A 19,601-nucleotide genomic window follows, 5' to 3' on the forward strand; every position below is an offset into this window, starting at 1 on the left:
GGGTTAGCAAACTGCTTATCACGAACGCGGTTGTAGTTGAGACTAGTTGCAAGACGGTAGACTTCCTCAATAGTTTCGAGTTGAGCTGCTTCAATAGAATGACAAATAGATCACACTTAGATTACACAAGTAGTTTCCCATAGTTTTAGAATTCACAACCTCATCACCGGTCTGCAAAACACTAAGTTTCGCATGGCACTTGGTACGAAAGTTGGTAACATGCCTGAAACACTTATATATAGGAAGTACGAGCGGTGTATCCACCATGTTTCGGACACGTCACTTTCCCCTCGTATTCTATGCCATGTTACATTTAGTGCCTTACAACCACAAAAATACACATAGGTTCATCGGATAGATTCACAGAGCATCATAGTCGATTAAGATTCCCACATAGATTAACATTATGAATAAAGCTTCATAAATTTAGTTTGATCCTGATATTAGAGTTAACGTTTTAGATTGCGGACATACGTGCGTTTCGTGTAAGAGTCTCAAAATAAACGAAGAATCAAAATAAACGAAGAATCAAGTTTAAAACCACACGTAAAATCGAGATACATAAAAGATAGGCTCATAAAACATAGGATTGTTCCGGGTAGAGGAACGGTGACTAACCAAAGCGATTCGAACCCCTTTCGAATTGAGGCAACGAGTTTTGACTTAATTAGACAAATACGTCATCGATGTTAGGCCTACGGTATTCATCCTTTTGGTCATTTCACGTTCCTAATTGAATGGAAGTTTCGAGACTTTGGCGAGACATAAAAATAGCAAGGAGCGGGACTAGTTATCAAGGTCCGAGTTTCACTTCTAACTTGTCAACATCATACCCTATTCGTTCGAGCCATTCGAAGTTTCCTAAGACATGCCAGATTCTATAGGCCATTTATCAAAGACTTTTCTAAAATCCCTCGACCTCTAACTAAGCTACTTGAAAAAGATGTCCCATTCATCTTTAACAAGGATTGCACGACAGGATTTCTTACTCTTAAAGATATGCTTATCAAAGCACTAATCATGATCGTACCCGACTGGAAGCTACCATTTGAAATCATGTGCGATGCAAGCGATTTTGCAGTTGGAGCAGTCTTGGGACAAAGAAAAGAAAAACATTTTCATCCCATATATTACACTAGCAAAACTCTTAATGACGCTCAAGAAAATTACACAACCATAAAAAAGAGGTACTAGTTGTAGTATTTGCGTTTGATAAATTTCGTTCCTATCTTGTGCTCTCCAAAACTATAGTCTTCACCGACCACACTGCCATCCGATACGTTTTCAAAACACAAGATGCAAAATCCTGTCTCATATGTTACGCCCCAATCCTACTATTAAATACGTACAAATAAGTAGGAAAATATTTTTTTGAAAATTTCGACATGACCTATTCGTTCTAGACATCATTAACCACCTGTTTTACAAACCAAACTTAAACATTAAACATCTTTGACAAAAACCCAAAACAAACAACAAGTCCACATTGGTCACGACATGATTTCCATCTACCAAATTTTTACCCTACGACAAGATGACAACATACTAACTAGACTTAAATACATAAGACCAAGACTTAAACCATTCCAAAAGGGCTTAACAACGGAAGCGAGAAGCGGGCGTAAACCATGTGTGCACGTTCCAAGTCGTCCAATCGCCTAAGTCGAGGATTTACCTACATTAAACATCAAACTTTAAAAAGTTAGTAAAGGCGCTTATTTAGTCCACAATACCAACATGGTAATTACAATCATCCATATACGTCCATTCCTTATACGCATTCGATTACCCATTTAGTGGGTATGGCATACAATCTCATAATGAGATTTAAGCATTTCGCATTCGACCCGATAATATCGGGTTATTTGCTTTCAACTTAAAATCTCTTGTTCTATCCGTATAGCGGATTGAACCTTCTTGCATACAATTTTGCTTACATGACCACCCGTTCTAGACGGATGGTCTCATATCCTTACTCGACCTAGTCGTAAGGACCGGTCGGTTTGCATAACTTAGCATAATCCTTCTTTAGCATAAACGGATCCGCAAGGGATCTACCATTCTTTTACTAACATTGCAATTAACCATGACATAGGATAATTCTCATAACAAGGGTCGTTCAATATAATTACTAACAAATAAATAAAAAGTAAACTTTCGTATGAACGGATCATACCTCGGTCTTGTGAACCTTCCGGCTTCTTAGAGTTCGAGCCTTCTTCCTTTACACCTAAATCAACATGATTAATCATTCATTTAGTACCCAAACTTCATTCCATCATTTTTCCAATTTACACATAACTACTCATTCAAGCATTTCATCGAGCACCTAGTAGGCGTTACCTTAATAAAGCATAGTGTACAACATTTAAAGCATAACTTGCTATTCCATCCTATACATCATCATTACTCAATCTATCTTTTACAATTTCTTTTATCTACATCAATTTAATTAGCCTTTGGGTACTACAAGCTGATTTACATGTAAAATTACATTTGTTCATCATTCCTATAATCCCCATATTCATAATCATAATTTCACAAAGTGGGTTTTTAGAGGCTTTCTTTCAATTAACTAAAATCAAGCATGATTTCTACTCTAGGGAGTATCCTTAACATCTAAACAATACAAATCATACCACAATTCCATGATTGGGTCGAAACCCTAATTATAAACATCACCAAAATCAAAAATTCAGCTTACCACTTTACTAGATATACTTAGATGTTTGAAGTTTTAGCACATGCAGCAATTAAACCTTGATTTCTCCTTGTCAATTGGTGAATTCTTGCAAGAACAAGGTAACCCTTGTTTTTCCCCTGCCCTTGATCGATCCCCCACGTACAGAATGTTTTAACTTTAGTTAAAACATAATTAAACCCTATTAAGTGATAAATTTTCATATTGCCCCCCTTTAATCTTGTTTAATGTTTAATTCAAGCACTTTCATGATTTTACCTATTCTTATGTTAAAATAAATTTGGGGTGTTACAACTCTACCCTCCTTAAAAGAGGTTTCGTCCCCGAAACCTGAGTACATAACAATTTAAACGTTGACATACCAAAGAGAAAAGGGTAGTATTTTCGCATTTCATCTTCTGATTCCCATGTAAGTTCCGAACCCTTTCGGTGTTGCCATTGTACCAACACTTGTCGGACCGCCTTGTTGCGGAGCTTCTTTACCTTGACATCTTTAATAGCTATTGGTCTTTCGACATAATTCAACCCCTTGTCCAACTCAATGTCATCGAGAGGTACTAACGCGGTTTCATCCGCGAGACATTTTCTCAGTTGCGACACGTGGAAGGTATTGTGAATTCCGTCTAGGGTAGGCGGTAATTCTAATCGATAAGCGACCCTTCCAACACGAGCCAAGATTTTAAACGGCCCAATATACCGAGGACCTAATTTACCCCGTTTACGAAAACGGATTATGCCCTTCCATGGCGACACCTTCAACAGAACGAAATCTCCAACTTGAAATTCAATAGGACGCTTTCTCTTATCTCCATAAGCTTTTTGTCGATCCTGGGCAGCTTTCAAACGAGTCCTAATTAATTCAATCTTTTCATTTGTCATTGCTATTAAATCAATTGGTGCGAGCTCCCTTTGCCCCACTTCACCCCAACATACGGGAGTTCTACACTTCCTCCCATATAGTAAATCGTATGGTGCCATTTGAATGCCACTGTGGTAACTATTATTATAAGAAAATTCCACTAGTGGTAAATGGTCATCCCAATTTCCCCCCAAAATCTAAGGCACACGCCCTCAACATATCAATAAGTGTTTGAATGGTTCTTTCTGACTGGCCGTCAGTTTGAGGGTGGTAGGCGGTACTTATGTGCAATCTCGTTCCCACGCTTTCGTGAAATCTTTGCCAGTAGCGAGAGGTAAATCTAGTATCACGATCCGAGATGATTGACACAGGCACCCCGTGTCGAGACACGACCTCGTTCATGTAGATTTCCGCCATTTTCTCGGAAGAATAAGCTTCTTTAATGGGTAGAAAGTGGGCGCTTTTCGTAAGTCGATCTACGATTACCCATATTGTATCATACCCCTTTTTCGTTCTTGGAAGCTTGGTTACTAAATCCATCGTTAGTTCTTCCCATTTCCACAACGGTATCCCCAATGGTTGTGATTCTCCGTAAGGCTTTTGGTGTTCTGCCTTCACTTGAGAACACGTTAAGCATTTTGCGACATACTTGACGATATCGCGTTTCATGCCCGGCCACCAATAGTTGGTTTTTAAATCTCGATACATCTTTGTAGCCCCGGGGTGGACCGAATATCGTGACTTATGTGCCTCGTCGAGTAGAGCAGCCTTGACTTCACAGAATCAGGGTATCCAAATTCGGCCGAATCGCGTTTTGAGTCCGATCGAATTTTCTTCTAATTTATCGATTACACCTTTTAGTCTTTCCTTCTTTAAGTCTTCCGCTCCAAGCGACTTTATTTGAGATTCACGTATCATTTCAAGTAACCGTGGCGTAACAATCATCTTCATGGACTTTACACGAAAAGGAGTCAGATACTCTCTTCGGCTTAACGCATCGGCTACCACGTTTGCTTTTCCCGGGTGATAAAGAATATCACAATCATAATCCTTGATAAGTTCCAGCCATCTCCGTTGCCTCATATTTAAATCTTTCTGCTCGAAAAGATACTTGAGGCTTTTATGATCTGAGTAAATAGTGCATCTCGTGCCGTACAAATAATGTCTCCAAATCTTTAAGGCGAACACTACCGCCGCCAATTCTAGATCGTGAGTCGGGTAGTTTACTTCATGCGGCTTCAATTGTCTTGAAGCATAAGCGATGACCCTTCCCCTTTGCATCAAGACGCAGCCTAATCCCTGGTGTGAAGCGTCTGAATAGACCACCAAGTCTTCAGTTCCATCCGGTAATGTCAGAACCGGAGGACGGGATAGTTTCTCCTTTAACATTTGAAAAGCCTCCTCCTGATCTTTACCCCACACAAACTTCTCTTTCTTTCTTGTCAGTTTCGTTAAGGGTAGGGCTATCTTCGAAAAATCCTGTATGAATCTTCTATAGTACCCGACAAGGCCCAGAAAACTTCTTATCTCTGTCGGGTTCTTCAGAGAGACCCACTTCATTACAGCATCAATCTTTGAAGGATCAACTAAAACACCTTCCGCATTGATCACGTGACCCAGGAATTGCACCTCTCTGAGCCAAAAGGCACATTTTGAAAATTTTGCGTAAAGTTTCTCCTTGCGGAGAATTTCAAGTACTTCACGCAAGTGCATTGCATGTTCAGCTTTGCTTCGCGAATAGACTAAGATATCATCTATGAACACGATTACCGATTTGTCTAACATGGGTCGGCACACTCGGTTCATAAGATCCATAAACGCAGCCGGCGCGTTCGTCAATCCAAAGGACATGACTAAAAATTCATAGTGCCCATAACGGGTTCTAAATGCAGTCTTTGGAATATCCTCCTCCCGTACTCTAACTTGATGGTACCCCGAACGCAGGTCTATCTTGGAGAACCAGCTCGCCCCTTGTAATTGATCAAAAAGGTCGTCAATTCTAAGTAAAGGGTAGCGGTTCTTTATGGTTAGTTTGTTTAATTCTCTATAGTCGATGCACATGCGCATCGACCCGTCTTTCTTTTTAACAAAAAGGACGGGTGCTCCCCAAGGCGACACACTCGGGCGTATGAAACCCTTATCTAGAAGATCTTGCAACTGTGTCATTAATTCCCGCATCTCGGTGGGGGCAAGTCTATAGGGAGCCTTCGCAACAGGCTTCGCACCCGGATTTAATTCGATGCGAAACTCTATCTCCCTTTTGGGAGGAAGTCCCGGCAGTTCTTCCGGAAATATATCCGGAAATTCGTCCACGACCTCAACGTCTTCAAGCTTCGGGAGGGTTTGTCGGGCATCTCCTACATAAGCTAAGTATGCTCTACTCCCGTTAAGTATGTACTTATAAGCTTGGACCAAGGTACACAACTTGGTTTCCACGTTTCTCTCTCCTTGAATACTTAATTGTTTTCCACTTGGAGCTTGAATAACCATCACTTTAGTTTCACAGTTAATCTCCACATGGTGTCGCGCCAACCAATCCATCCCCACGATCATTTTAAATTCCCCCAAAACCATGGGTATCAGGTCGATGTCAAATTCTTCATCTTCTATAGTGAATTTACAATTTCTACAAACCTCATGTAACATATACATCTTGCTATCGGCTATTTCTACTTCTAAAGGCATTGGCATTCGTTCGATCTTAAAGGACGGATGTTGTATGATTTCATTCGAAATAAACGACATAGTAGCTCCAGTATCAAATAGAACATAAACCGGTATGGAGTTTAGTAAAAAGATACCTGAAATCACATTCGGGAGAGACTTGGCTTCATCGGATGTAATTTGGTACATTCTACCCTTGGCCCTAGAACCTTCCTGTTTCTTATCTTCCTTCTTCGACTCTTGCTGGAGTTTCGGGCACTCAGATTTGATGTGCCCCTTTTCGAAACAGTTGAAACAAGTTTTTGGGCTACTCGGACATTGATAAGATGAGTGTCCCTCCTTACCGCATTTGTAACACCCTTTCTTGCCTAACAAACATTCCCCCGTATGAAGTTTTCCACAAGTCTTGCACGGCGTGATACCACTCTTCGACTTATCCTTTCTTCCTTGCTCTTGATACTTCCCCTTTTTGGTCGGGGTCGAACTTCCACCTTTTTCATTGGGTCTCTTTTCTCCACGCTCTTCTTGCCTCTTGATCTCGATTTCTCTATCCCGCGCTAGATTGATGAGCTCATCAAGAGTCTCACACTTCGAGGGAGTGATGAACTCCCTAAATTCCGCCTTTAATACGCCATAAAAGCGGTTAATCTTCATCCTTTCAGTTTGCACAAACTCTCCACAAAACTTCATCTTATCCAAGAAAGTGTTTGATATCTCATTTATCGTCTCGTTTCTCTGTCGGAGGCGTAAGAAATCCTCTTGAATCTTATCAATGGCTGACTGAGGGCAGTGATATTTCATAAAGGGATCCTTAAACTCTTGCCAGGTCATCGTTTGGAGTCTTTCTTCGCCTATTTCCTTGCTATGCGCATCCCACCAGTCTTTTGCCTGGAGGGTGAGTTGACCCGTAGCAAACATCACTTGATCTTCTCTATCACACCGGCTTCGTATAAACACTGCCTCCATGTTTGAAATCCATCTTTGGCATGCGATCGGATCAATTTTACCATCATACGTTGCCGGATTGCACGCCATAAAGTCTTTATACGTGCATCGTCGTTCCTTGCCTTTACTTTTAGACCCCTCAATTAGTTCTTTCAATTCCTCGATCTTACTGGTCATCATAGCATCTACGACTCCCAAAACCCGGCTTTCCACCTCTTGAGCTAATCGCGGAAGGTGGGCTTGCATAACCCCTTCCGCCACCTCCGAAACCCTATTGTTAAACGCTTCTTGCCGAGTTGCGTCATCATCCTCATTGACGTTTCTTGCTTCAGCCATCTACACAATGTTACATTTCATTTAATACAAATCATAAGCTTTCCATATATCGTAATTCGTCAATCCCGTGTTCATTTCATTATACTTTCACGTTTTAAGCCTTTATCCATTTTTAAGGTTTCCTCCATTCGTCCATATTATTCGACATATTACTTTCGGCTTTTATGGTTTCATTCGACTGTAACCTCTATCCGTGGTTACATCTATCCTTTTAGGTCTTATATGGGCCTTACCCAACAAAAAAAAAAGGCTTTCAAATAATTCGGGAACTCGAAATATGAAAATGACATTAATTGAAAATTTTCAGCGAACCAGACTTCCGCTAGTCGTCGGCCACGGCCTAGCCTCCCGTCGGCGACGGGTTCAGGATTGTGGCGTCGGCCACCTTCACCCGTAAGCAGGTAAGTAAGGCGTCGGCACATGGGGGGGCGTCGGCGACGGCCAGAGGCCCGTCGGCGACAGCCTCTCCTCTGCTGAAACGATGCTGAACTCATTTTAGGCTTTTCCGACCATTTCCCGAGTATATTTCCAGCTACCCGGGTCCAGGGGCTTCTTATTTTACCCATCTTATAACTTCTTAGCATACTCAATCTCAAAACTCATTCGTGACGCGTTATACTTACTCATACTAAACAAATATTTAAAACTTTACCTCGTTGACGATCTCGGAACGAGCACACCTTCGCGAGAGCCATTGGTTTGAGTTCAAGCGCTATTACTCCAGCTCGAATCCCTCAAACCTAGGCTCTGATACCAACTTGTTACGCCCCAATCCTACTATTAAATACGTACAAATAAGTAGGAAAATATTTTTTTGAAAATTTCGACATGACCTATTCGTTCTAGACATCATTAACCACCTGTTTTACAAACCAAACTTAAACATTAAACATCTTTGACAAAAACCCAAAACAAACAACAAGTCCACATTGGTCACGACATGATTTCCATCTACCAAATTTTTACCCTACGACAAGATGACAACATACTAACTAGACTTAAATACATAAGACCAAGACTTAAACCATTCCAAAAGGGCTTAACAACGGAAGCGAGAAGCGGGCGTAAACCATGTGTGCACGTTCCAAGTCGTCCAATCGCCTAAGTCGAGGATTTACCTACATTAAACATCAAACTTTAAAAAGTTAGTAAAGGCGCTTATTTAGTCCACAATACCAACATGGTAATTACAATCATCCATATACGTCCATTCCTTATACGCATTCGATTACCCATTTAGTGGGTATGGCATACAATCTCATAATGAGATTTAAGCATTTCGCATTCGACCCGATAATATCGGGTTATTTGCTTTCAACTTAAAATCTCTTGTTCTATCCGTATAGCGGATTGAACCTTCTTGCATACAATTTTGCTTACATGACCACCCGTTCTAGACGGATGGTCTCATATCCTTACTCGACCTAGTCGTAAGGACCGGTCGGTTTGCATAACTTAGCATAATCCTTCTTTAGCATAAACGGATCCGCAAGGGATCTACCATTCTTTTACTAACATTGCAATTAACCATAACATAGGATAATTCTCATAACAAGGGTCGTTCAATATAATTACTAACAAATAAATAACAAGTAAACTTTCGTATGAACGGATCATACCTCGGTCTTGTGAACCTTCCGGCTTCTTAGAGTTCGAGCCTTCTTCCTTTACACCTAAATCAACATGATTAATCATTCATTTAGTACCCAAACTTCATTCCATCATTTTTCCAATTTACACATAACTACTCATTCAAGCATTTCATCGAGCACCTAGTAGGCGTTACCTTAATAAAGCATAGTGTACAACATTTAAAGCATAACTTGCTATTCCATCCTATACATCATCATTACTCAATCTATCTTTTACAATTTCTTTTATCTACATCAATTTAATTAGCCTTTGGGTACTACAAGCTGATTTACATGTAAAATTACATTTGTTCATCATTCCTATAATCCCCATATTCATAATCATAATTTCACAAAGTGGGTTTTTAGAGGCTTTCTTTCAATTAACTAAAATCAAGCATGATTTCTACTCTAGGGAGTATCCTTAACATCTAAACAACACAAATCATACCACAATTCCATGATTGGGTCGAAACCCTAATTATAAACATCACCAAAATCAAAAATTCAGCTTACCACTTTACTAGATATACTTAGATGTTTGAAGTTTTAGCACATGCAGCAATTAAACCTTGATTTCTCCTTGTCAATTGGTGAATTCTTGCAAGAACAAGGTAACCCTTGTTTTTCCCCTGCCCTTGATCGATCCCCCACGTACAGAATGTTTTAACTTTAGTTAAAACATAATTAAACCCTATTAAGTGATAAATTTTCATATTGCCCCCCTTTAATCTTGTTTAATGTTTAATTCAAGCACTTTCATGATTTTACCTATTCTTATGTTAAAATAAATTTGGGGTGTTACATCATAAGATAGATTCTTCTCCTTCAAGAATTTGACATAGCAATAAAAGAAAAAAGAGGAGCAGAAAACACTGCTGCTGACCACTTATCTCGTCTTGAAGACCCTACTCTGGAAGGAACTCAAGAAGAACTCATCAATGAGAAATTCCTCACAGAATTCTAAGAAATGGTAGAATATCAAGAAGAACCCTGGTACGCAGATTATTCTAACTACTTAGCTAATGGCATTATTGTCAAAAGGGTTGTATTTTCATTAGTGAAATAAATTTTTCGTTGATGTAAAACACTATTTTTGGGAAGACTCATATCTTTTCAAATATGTGCAGACCAACTCATTCGACGATGCGTCCATGGTCGTGAAGCAAGACAAATTCTTCGGCATTGTCACGAAAGACCATTTGGAGGACACCACGGAATAGCCAACACCGCACGAGAGGTGTATGATGCAGGATTTTATTGGCCCACAATACACAAAGATGCTTATGTATTAACCAAAACATATTATGAATGCCAGCGAGCAGACAACATATCAAGAAGAAACAAAATGCCACAAAATAGCATTCTTATTTGTGAGATTTTCGACGTTTGGGGATTGGATTTTATGGGACCATTCCCACCTTCGAGAGGAAACAATTATATCTTGGTGGCTGTCGACTACGTTTCTAAATGGGCCAAGGCTGAAGCTCTTCCCAACAATGACGGGAGAGTGGTAGTAAAATTCCTAAAAAGGCTGTTCTCACGTTTTAGAACTCCAAAAGCCCTAATCAGTGATAGAGGAACTCATTTTTGTAATATAAAAATGGAGAAAACTCTAACACGATATGGGGTTTATCATCGTCTCTCAACCGCTTATCACCCTCAAACCAATGGTCAAGCCAAAGTAACAAATCAAGGTTTAAAAAAAATCCTAGAAAAACTGTGGGTCAAAATCGAAAAGAATGGGCAGATAAATTAGACGCTGCTTTATGGGCTTTCGAACAGCTTACAAAACACCAATAGGTACAACGCCATATAAGCTATTCTATGGAAAAAACTGTCACCTCCCAGTAGAAATTGAACACAAAGCATATTGGGCACTAAAAAACGTAAACTTAGACCAAGAAATTTCAGGAAAAGATCGCCTACACCAGTTAAATGAGTTAGACGAACTAAGAATACAAGCATATTCTAGCTCAGAACTCTATAAGGAACGTTACAAAAGAATACATGATAAATATATAAGCGGACATAAGGAATTCAGAGAAGGAGATCAGGTACTCCTCTTTAACTCAAGGATACGACTTTTTCCCGGAAAACTTAAGTCTCGATGGTCAGGACCGTTTACCATCACCAAAGTTTACCCTCATGGTACAATATATATTAAGCCTCCAAACGGAGAACCATTTAAAGTTAATGGGCGTAGGCTTAAGTTCAATGAAGGATTCTTCGAGGATGAAGAAACAGAAATGACCTTGGAAGAGATAGATAAATAACAAGAACATGGTAACAACTTGTATATATTTATCTGCTTTATTACAATAATCCATCTTGTAGGTACACTTTGGAAGACGATAACAAAAAGTCCACAAGCCAGGTAATTTGAGCAGAGGAACCAAGTGGACATAGAAACGACCACACAAAAAACTAATTTTTAAAATAAACAGGGTCGTGCCTCTAAAGCACGGGGCCGTGCCTGACTGCAGATGGGATAAAACCCTTAGTTTCATAACTTCTTTCTCAACTCACACGGTTTGTTTCTCTTCAACCACCGGTTCCCCACCTGCTCCCGTTACCTTTTGACGATCTCCTTCCCCACCGGGGCTGTGTAATGTGGCCACCAAGAGTAGTGGCCCGAGCAACAAATGTTGTGACATCTGTTGCTTGGTTTTCCAAAATGTTTTCTTGTACAACATTTTCCTGGATTTTGGCCATCATGCGTGTAAAAGTTTCATTTGAATTTGAATGACTGTTACTTTCAAGTGCTTCACCTTGTTCAAAATTTTTCTTTTCTTAAAACATTTTTAAGGTAAAAGCTTGACAGTCTTGGATAGATTAGAAAAGGATTGCTAGTTCCTCTCTTGATTGCTCTTAAGTTTGCTACCAAATCAAGCGACAATGTCTGGGATAGCTTATGATTTGAATTTCTCAAATAGCGTACCCCAAGCACTGAGTTTTTAGGGGTATTTCATTACAAGCAGTGGTTTTTGCAGATAGGCAAACCAAGAGAGTATGGAAAAAGAATTTCATTTCTGGTGGGAACCTTGGTTCGTAAAGTGTTGCTCCTACCGTCTAACCTTCATAGCCCCTTTCTATGAACTCGGCATGTAAGTCATTTTTGGGGTAAGATTCCATACCTGTCAAATCCTCTAATTGAAACATGGTAGAGATAGATTTTGCGGTGATTTCCACATGTTCGTTTTTTACGGTGGAGGTTATGAGAAAGGGCTTTTTGTTTTGAAGTGTTAGCTTCACATTTGCCCAAAATTCTCTGCGAGTGGATAGATAGATGGGGGCGTTTGCGGGGAGTATGTAATGATATTTTGATGAAGTAATGATGTCAATAATGGAGTGAAAATCCGTATTCTCAAAGAAATATAGGAAATGAAATTGAGAAGCATGCAGAAGTAATGATGAATGTAGTTTTTTCTTCAAAAGCATCCCATTGAGGCCCTTTATGCATGAAGCCACCTAACACAGCTCAGATGGATCTGACGGACGCCCAGAGATGCAATCCATATTCCTCTCTTCACTTTCTCCCTCTTCCACAATCCTTCACGGATGTGCTAGCTTGTCCTCACAAATGTCGCTCCTCTCTCTTTCCTCAACATTGATCACAATGATCTACCACATTTATTACAATCCTCCTTCTCTCCTCAATGCGCCCCATAAGAGATGATGATGATCAAAGCCTAATAAAGCTTTCGCTTTGGACCACCAGTTTGGAAGGGCTTCATATTTTTGAAGTTTATTAGGTTTGAACTGGGTTAAGTTTGGGCATGTGAGTAGTCTCGTGAGGCCTTGAGGGTTGAGTCTGTTCGGGGTAATCTAAAAGCCGCATGTAGAACTGGAACAGTTTGACGTTTTCCTGGGTAATCTAAACGAACTTTGGAAATTGTTTCGAACAGAAATCAGTTATGAATAAGCACACCAGAAATCGTTTCCGAAGTCAATTCTAGATTTGGAGATTAAACCAATTAAAACCGAAAGCATTATTTCTTTCCGAATGCGCATATCTACAAAGGTAAGTTGGATGTGATTAAATCAATTTTTATGCTTTTTTTTCTTTATAGAAAATAAACTCAATTTATTGTTAAAATGAGTTGAAAAAAACTAATAGGAATGATTTACTTGGGTAGGTGATGTTTGAGATGCAATATTATTTGTTAAAGTTGTGCCATTGGTTGTTGTTTGTGTCACATATTGCAAGTTTGAGTTTGTGCAATTTTTGAATATTTGATGAAAGAGTTTATATATTACTTATAGTGACCGTCTGTTTTTAATATCAGTTAAGGGTTATAATTTAATATGCATTAGAACTTTAACGTAGTTATTGGTTTGATGAAATTAGGTAACAATGGAAAAGTCCATTACATTGGAATGAAAATTTAATCTTAACCGGTGCTTTATGTAGCCTTGCTACATCATCAAATTGTAGGTATTCCAGTTATGTAAGAAATTCTTTTGAACAGTGTTCATGTACGGATTACTTGCTACTAGTGGTTTCCGGGGAAACGCCGTAACTAAGTCTGATCAATTTAACGCGGACCCATTTAAGATAACGTAGTATGAGAAGATCTTGGCTAGGGCCGCCGTTTAGATGGTGTGACATTGGGTCACTCAAAATAAAAGTCACCGTTAAAAAAAAGTTGCATGTGATATTCAAATAAACTGAATCTAAAATTCTAAGGAATAGAGTTAATAGCCAAAATGGTCCCTGAGGTTTGCTCACTTTTGCCACTTTAGTCAAAAATCCAAATTTTTTAAATCTGGGTCCCTGAGGTTTGTATTTTGTTGCCATTTTAGTCCAAATTTCAAAAAAGTCTAATTTTGTCAGGATTTTCTTACTGAAATTTGTCTTCTTCCTCATTTCTCATAAGGGCAAAATTGTCATTATAGATTATTAAAAAAATAAAAAAAAGCCTCAAAGAACTTTAAATAACCCTAATCGATCAAACCTCTCACCTTCCCCCATCATCTTCTTCCTCAGACCTGCTTCCCTTCCCCTAATCGAACATCGAACCCTATCTTGTTCACTCAAATCAACATATTCAGGTTCTCAGCGAATATACTTCTGCTTTCAGCGAATAAACCTGATTTTAAACAGATGGACAAATCTGTATTAACTAATGAACCTGTAACAGATGAACATGTTCTATGATTTCAGCGACTCCACTGCTGTTTACAGTTAATAACCTGTAGTTCTGTTATCTGCTATTCGTAACCTACTGTTCGTTTATAACCTGCAAACCTGTAACAGCTAATAGACACTGCAACAAACAAACCTATAGCGAATGAATAATTCTGCAATTAAACTAATTCCAGCGGATGAATCAGTATCAGCTTTCAAACTATTTTGCGCGAATGGACAACTAATGCAGATTCGGACAAATGTACAGCAGCGAATTAATTTGATCTCATCCAAACTGCAGACTGAACAAGATAGGGTTCGAGTGAACAAGATAGGGTTCGATGTTAGGGTTCGATGTTCGATTAGGGGAAGGGAAGCAGGTCTGAGGAAGAAGATGATGGGGGAATGTGAGAGGTTTTGATCGATTAGGGTTATTTAAAGTTCTTTGAGGCTTTTTAAATCTTTTTTAATATAAATTAGTTTATAATAATCTATAATGACAATTTTGCCCTTATGAGAAATGAGGAAGAAGACAAAATTCAGTAAGAAATCCTGACAAAATTAGACTTTTTTGAAATTTGGACTAAAATGGCAACAAAATGCAAACCTCAGGGACCCAGATTTAAAAAAATTGGATTTTTGACTAAAGTGGCAAAAGTGAGCAAACCTCAGGGACCATTTTGGCTATTAACTCTAAGGAATATGAACGGGTAATTATCAGGCTGTAAGACAGATTGAGTAATTTATGGAAACATATTAAAGAACAAAGAAAAAAAAAGCTTTGGATTTTTACTTCGTTTTGGGACTTCTAATTAGGGCTGTAAACGAACCGAACTTTCAGCGAACAGTTCGTGAATTGTTCGGCGGAAAGTTTGTTTATGTTCGTTTGTTTAATAAACGAACGAATATGAACAAGAAATTTCGTTCGATCAGTTAAATGAACAAACATGAACAGAGGTCTCGTTCATTCAGTTGTGTTTGTGAACGTTTGGTAAGGTGTTCGTGAACATTTTTTCATTTGCATTCGTTTATGTTTGTTTGTTTGTGTTTTAATTAAAGATTTTTGTGTTTTCATATATTTTATCTAACAATTAAATTAGAAACCTTATTTCCACCTTGTTTATGCACCATTCACATTTCCTTACTTATTATTTACGTCGACGAATATGATCGACCTATGTTTCACAATTAGGGCTTCAAGTTCCAGTACTACTCTCTAGGCCATCCACCTTTAGCTATCGTCACATTCGCCAAATTTATTTGTGTTCGTGAACCGTTCGTGAACACGCTCATTTCCTTAATGAACGAACACGAACATAAAATCTTGTTCGGTAAGTGTTCATGAACCGTTCGTGAACACATTTTTTCCTTAACGAACAAACACGAACAAGGCCTTGTTCGTGTTTATTCGGTTCGTCTACAACCATACTCCTAATTGATTGAGCCGGCCCTGATAATGATAACAATAAAAAATAAATAAAATATGCATAAATGAATTTCATGTCATCACATTATTAAACACAGATATCTTATTAAGTAGCACTTGAGCTTGTTTATCTAAGATGCCCAAGCCCAACCAACCTAGTGGTTGGTTATAGGTTCAAATCTTAAAAAGAGTCACCTCGGCACGTTACATCGATGCTTATGATATTACCAGCCCCAGGTAACCAAAATAAGCTATAAAGTCTTCTTTTAATTAGTCAAATAATGTAAACTAGCTACAATGTCTAATGAAATAAATAATAATAGACTCAATTAGTCAAATAATGCAAACTAGCTACAATGTCTAGTGAAATAAATAATAATAGACTCAAGTTGAATTTCTATTTATCTCATATTAGGGTGAATATAGGCAATAAAGGATTTGGACTAGTCTTGTGTAAGGTTATCAGTTCGATTTCCGCGCCCAATTGGGTTTCGTCCCACCGTGTGTTACGCCAGAGAGTTCGGCCTCTTGTGGTGGCACAACGATTGTCAAATGGAAGCTGGCGGTATGGTTTCCCAGGGGAACGCCCAAAAAAGCCAAACTTTGAAACCAGCGTAGGCCCGATTAATACAACATAGTCTGACCAAAGTGGGGCAATACGAAACTCTCTGATTTGAAGAGTGTGATAATCTTATACATGAAGTTCACCGTTCAAAAAAAGCTACAATGCCTAAGGGTGTTAGGAGTGGTTAAACACTTGAGAGTGGCAAACTAAAAAATCAACCAATGAGAGTGTGCCACGTCAATCAGTGAAAAGTGTTTAAACTTTGGTGAAAAGTGTTGGCAATGGTTTAGACATTTGGTGAAGTGGTAAACTTAAAAAGAAAAAAGAAAAAAGGTCTGATTGGTTGAGATTAGAATGGACCACACCCCACACTACCCTCTCTCTCTCCTTCCTCTCTTCCCCGCAGCGGCATGCACCCACCGATTCCCTTGATTTTCGGCATCGACAAAGGTTGGCGGCGGTGTTTGCCGCGCAGCTACCCCCTTTGCCAACACCTTTGCCGACTCCACTCCTAACACCCTAACAAAATCTAAACTCCATTCTATTAAATGACATATGGCAATTTCTCATGTCACATGACAAACATCTTCTCTTTAGATTTTAATTTTTCTAAAAAATATTATACCTAAATATTTATTATTATCTAATAAAAAATAACTTAACTATATAATAACAAACAAATCCTTATACTATGTTCCGGTAAATTTAGATTACTGACGGACCACTAGAGTATCACTGTACCACCAGTGGAACTACCGGATCATATCTATCTTCACTAAGTAATAATGTCTATACACCAATTAAAAAAAAAACCGAATAAATTTGTAAAACCCCCTTATGGGAAATGATCTGAGAACCTAACCTCAAGGCTTATACTATGATCTGTTTTGGTAATTTGAATATTGTTTATTTTAGTTTCTTTTGTCAAACAAAATTTGAAGCAAATAATTTTCACATAAATTTGTATTAGTATTTTTGTTAAATGATCTTAGTAGCTAAACAATTTCTAAATATACTAAAAAGAACATATATATATATATATATATATTAAGGTTTATTTGAGACCACCTTTATTGTGACAACCGCGAGAACCAATGTGAATACAAAAAAATATCTAAAAATCCAAAAAACACACATTTTTTTAAATATTTTTCTAATAAAAATCGCTATATTTCGTTACAAAAAAAAAAAAAAAAAAATTTTTCGAGTAACAGTTATGGATGCACATGTACATATCTATCATTTCTTTGACAAATTCCGTAATATATTATTAGTAGTAGAAAAATGCACTTTCATTTACCTTACAATCCGAAATACACTACTTTTTACATTACCAATATTACGAATGCACATGTGCATCATTATGTATAACCATCATATAACGTGTTTTGATACAAAAAGTTTGTGATTTTAAATGATGAAGTAGGCCCATATACATGTGTTTTGGTTAGTTATATCTAGTGGTTGGTGGTTTGATTATATTTGTCACTTTATGATGTAATATGTTGTTTGGATGGTATAAAGGGTGTTGATATACATGTAATAAAGTGAAATATTGGTAATAGTATTGTATTATGGATGGTAGGAGGCAATGGTATTGTATTTCCGATGGTAGGATGTAATGGTAGTGTATTATGGATGGTATGATAGATGAAAGGGAAAATGTATTCAAAGTGGTGTACCAAAACACGTTATAACATGCTCATACATATAGATGCACATGTGCATTTCTAGTGTTGTTAATGTTATAACAAGTTCATACATATAGATGCACATGTGCATTTCTAATATTGTTAATGTAAAAAGTAGTGTATTATGAATGGTAGTGTAAATGAAAGTGAAATTGTCTGATATTAGTAATGTATTACGGAATTTGTCAAAGAAATGATACATATGCACATGTGCATGGATAATTGTTACTTGAATTTTTTTTTTGGTTTTTTTGTGACGAAATATAGCGATTTTTTCATAAAAAATAGTAAAAAAAAAAAAAAATTTTTAGTGTTTTTTATTTTTTAGGTATTTTTTGGTTGTGTTCATAGTTGGTTCTCGCAATAAAGGGTGGTTGTGTTCATATATATATATATATATATAGGGAGGGGCTCATGCGAGAACCACCCTTATTTTGAGAACTTTGAGAACCAATGTGAACACAACCTAAAATAGCTAAAAAAACCTAAAAAAACCAAACCTCCACCCCCCCCCCCCCCAAAAAAAAAAAAAACCTAACCCCCCCCCCCCCAAAAAAAAAAAAAAAAAAAACCTAACCCCCCTCCCAAGCTAAAATGCTAAAAACTAAACCCCCAAAAAACCTAAAAAAATCTAAAAAAATCTAAACAAATCAAAAAAAAAATCTAATTTTTTTTTTAATATTTTTATGCTCAAATCGCTACTTTTAGTTGCAAAAAAAAATTGTTTTTTTTTTTGCTTCGAAAAGTAGCGATTTTTTATATAAAAAATATTAAAAAAAAAATTTTGTGTGATTTTTATCTATTTCCAGGCATTTTTGGTTGTGTTCACATTGGTTCTCGCGGTTCTCGCAATAAGAGGTGGTTCTCGCATGATCTTCTCCCTATATATATATATATATATAGGGTCAGGATTTAGAGAAAACGGTGAAAAGTGTGAGAACGGTGAGAACGCTTATGGGTCGTCCGATCAAACCAATCCATGGACTAGATTGCGTGGTGGCGTTTTCGTAAATAACATCAATTATATTATGTGGGACACGCTTCATTAAGGGTAAAAAGGGTCTTTTACCGCTCATATCCAAAACGCCATTCAAAGAAATAAAACGCCATTAAAAACAAAACGCAAAAAATTAGTCATAAAACGCGTTGGATATTACAGGAAGATGAAACAACACAGAAACTGAATTTCCGTTATTAACATTTATTAGAAGAAAATTTCATCCTAAATTACGCGCGAAAAACATCATTATATAAACGAGGTAAAACATAGCTTCCATAATCACTTCAATCTATCCAATTCTGCAAAAAAAAAAAAAAAAAAAAAAAACAATCTTTAACCAAAAACGCCAACTTTAACAAAACGCCAAAAATGGCAACAATCGTTTCTTGGAGATACACTCTGGGGATCAGGTGATACGTCCTACGTTTTGACAACAGAAGGAGAGTGTATGTTAAAACGGTCAGGGCAATTCTGAAGATGGAAGAAGAGATACAGAGGGCAATCTTATCCCTTGGCGTCGCTCTAGAAAACGAATGCCATGAAACACATATGCTTATGAAAGCATTAACCAGGAAATTTGGACCAATCAAAGTAGATGTGAACCCGGACCTTGTCATGACATCATGGCGTTTTGATGATGAAACAGACATAG

General features: G+C 37.8%; 1 protein-coding gene and 2 long non-coding RNA genes across 3 annotated transcripts; all 3 read right to left on the minus strand.

Moving 5' to 3' along the window:
* Window positions 1-1,577: 1,577 nt before the first annotated feature.
* On the minus strand, window positions 1,578-2,840 carry LOC110915306. The gene is made up of 3 exons (XR_002578872.2): window positions 2,705-2,840; window positions 2,177-2,230; window positions 1,578-1,675 (listed from the first exon to the last, which is right to left on the minus strand). It is a non-coding gene; the product is annotated as an uncharacterized LOC110915306 (long non-coding RNA).
* Window positions 2,841-4,343: 1,503 nt separating this feature from the next.
* On the minus strand, window positions 4,344-7,505 carry LOC110920325. The gene is made up of 2 exons (XM_022164542.1): window positions 5,681-7,505; window positions 4,344-5,413 (listed from the first exon to the last, which is right to left on the minus strand). The coding sequence occupies exons 1-2, from the start codon at window positions 7,503-7,505 to the stop codon at window positions 4,344-4,346; spliced, it is 2,895 nt and encodes a 964-aa protein (XP_022020234.1).
* Window positions 7,506-8,525: 1,020 nt separating this feature from the next.
* LOC110915307 lies at window positions 8,526-9,788 on the minus strand. The gene is made up of 3 exons (XR_002578873.2): window positions 9,653-9,788; window positions 9,125-9,178; window positions 8,526-8,623 (listed from the first exon to the last, which is right to left on the minus strand). It is a non-coding gene; the product is annotated as an uncharacterized LOC110915307 (long non-coding RNA).
* Between the last annotated feature and the right edge of the window lie 9,813 nt (window positions 9,789-19,601).

The sequence above is a fragment of the Helianthus annuus genome, chromosome 16, assembly GCF_002127325.2.
Source record: "Helianthus annuus cultivar XRQ/B chromosome 16, HanXRQr2.0-SUNRISE, whole genome shotgun sequence".
Classification (NCBI taxonomy): Eukaryota; Viridiplantae; Streptophyta; class Magnoliopsida; order Asterales; family Asteraceae; genus Helianthus; species Helianthus annuus.

Coding starts and splice junctions, on each gene's coding strand:
- LOC110920325 (XM_022164542.1), bottom strand. CDS start 7,505: ATGGCTGAAGCAAGAAACGTCAATGAGGATGATGACGCAACTCGGCAA. Junction 5,414..5,680: donor TAAGGGTTTCATACGCCCGA/GTGTGTCGCCTT, acceptor ATGAATTTTTAG/TCATGTCCTTTGGATTGACG.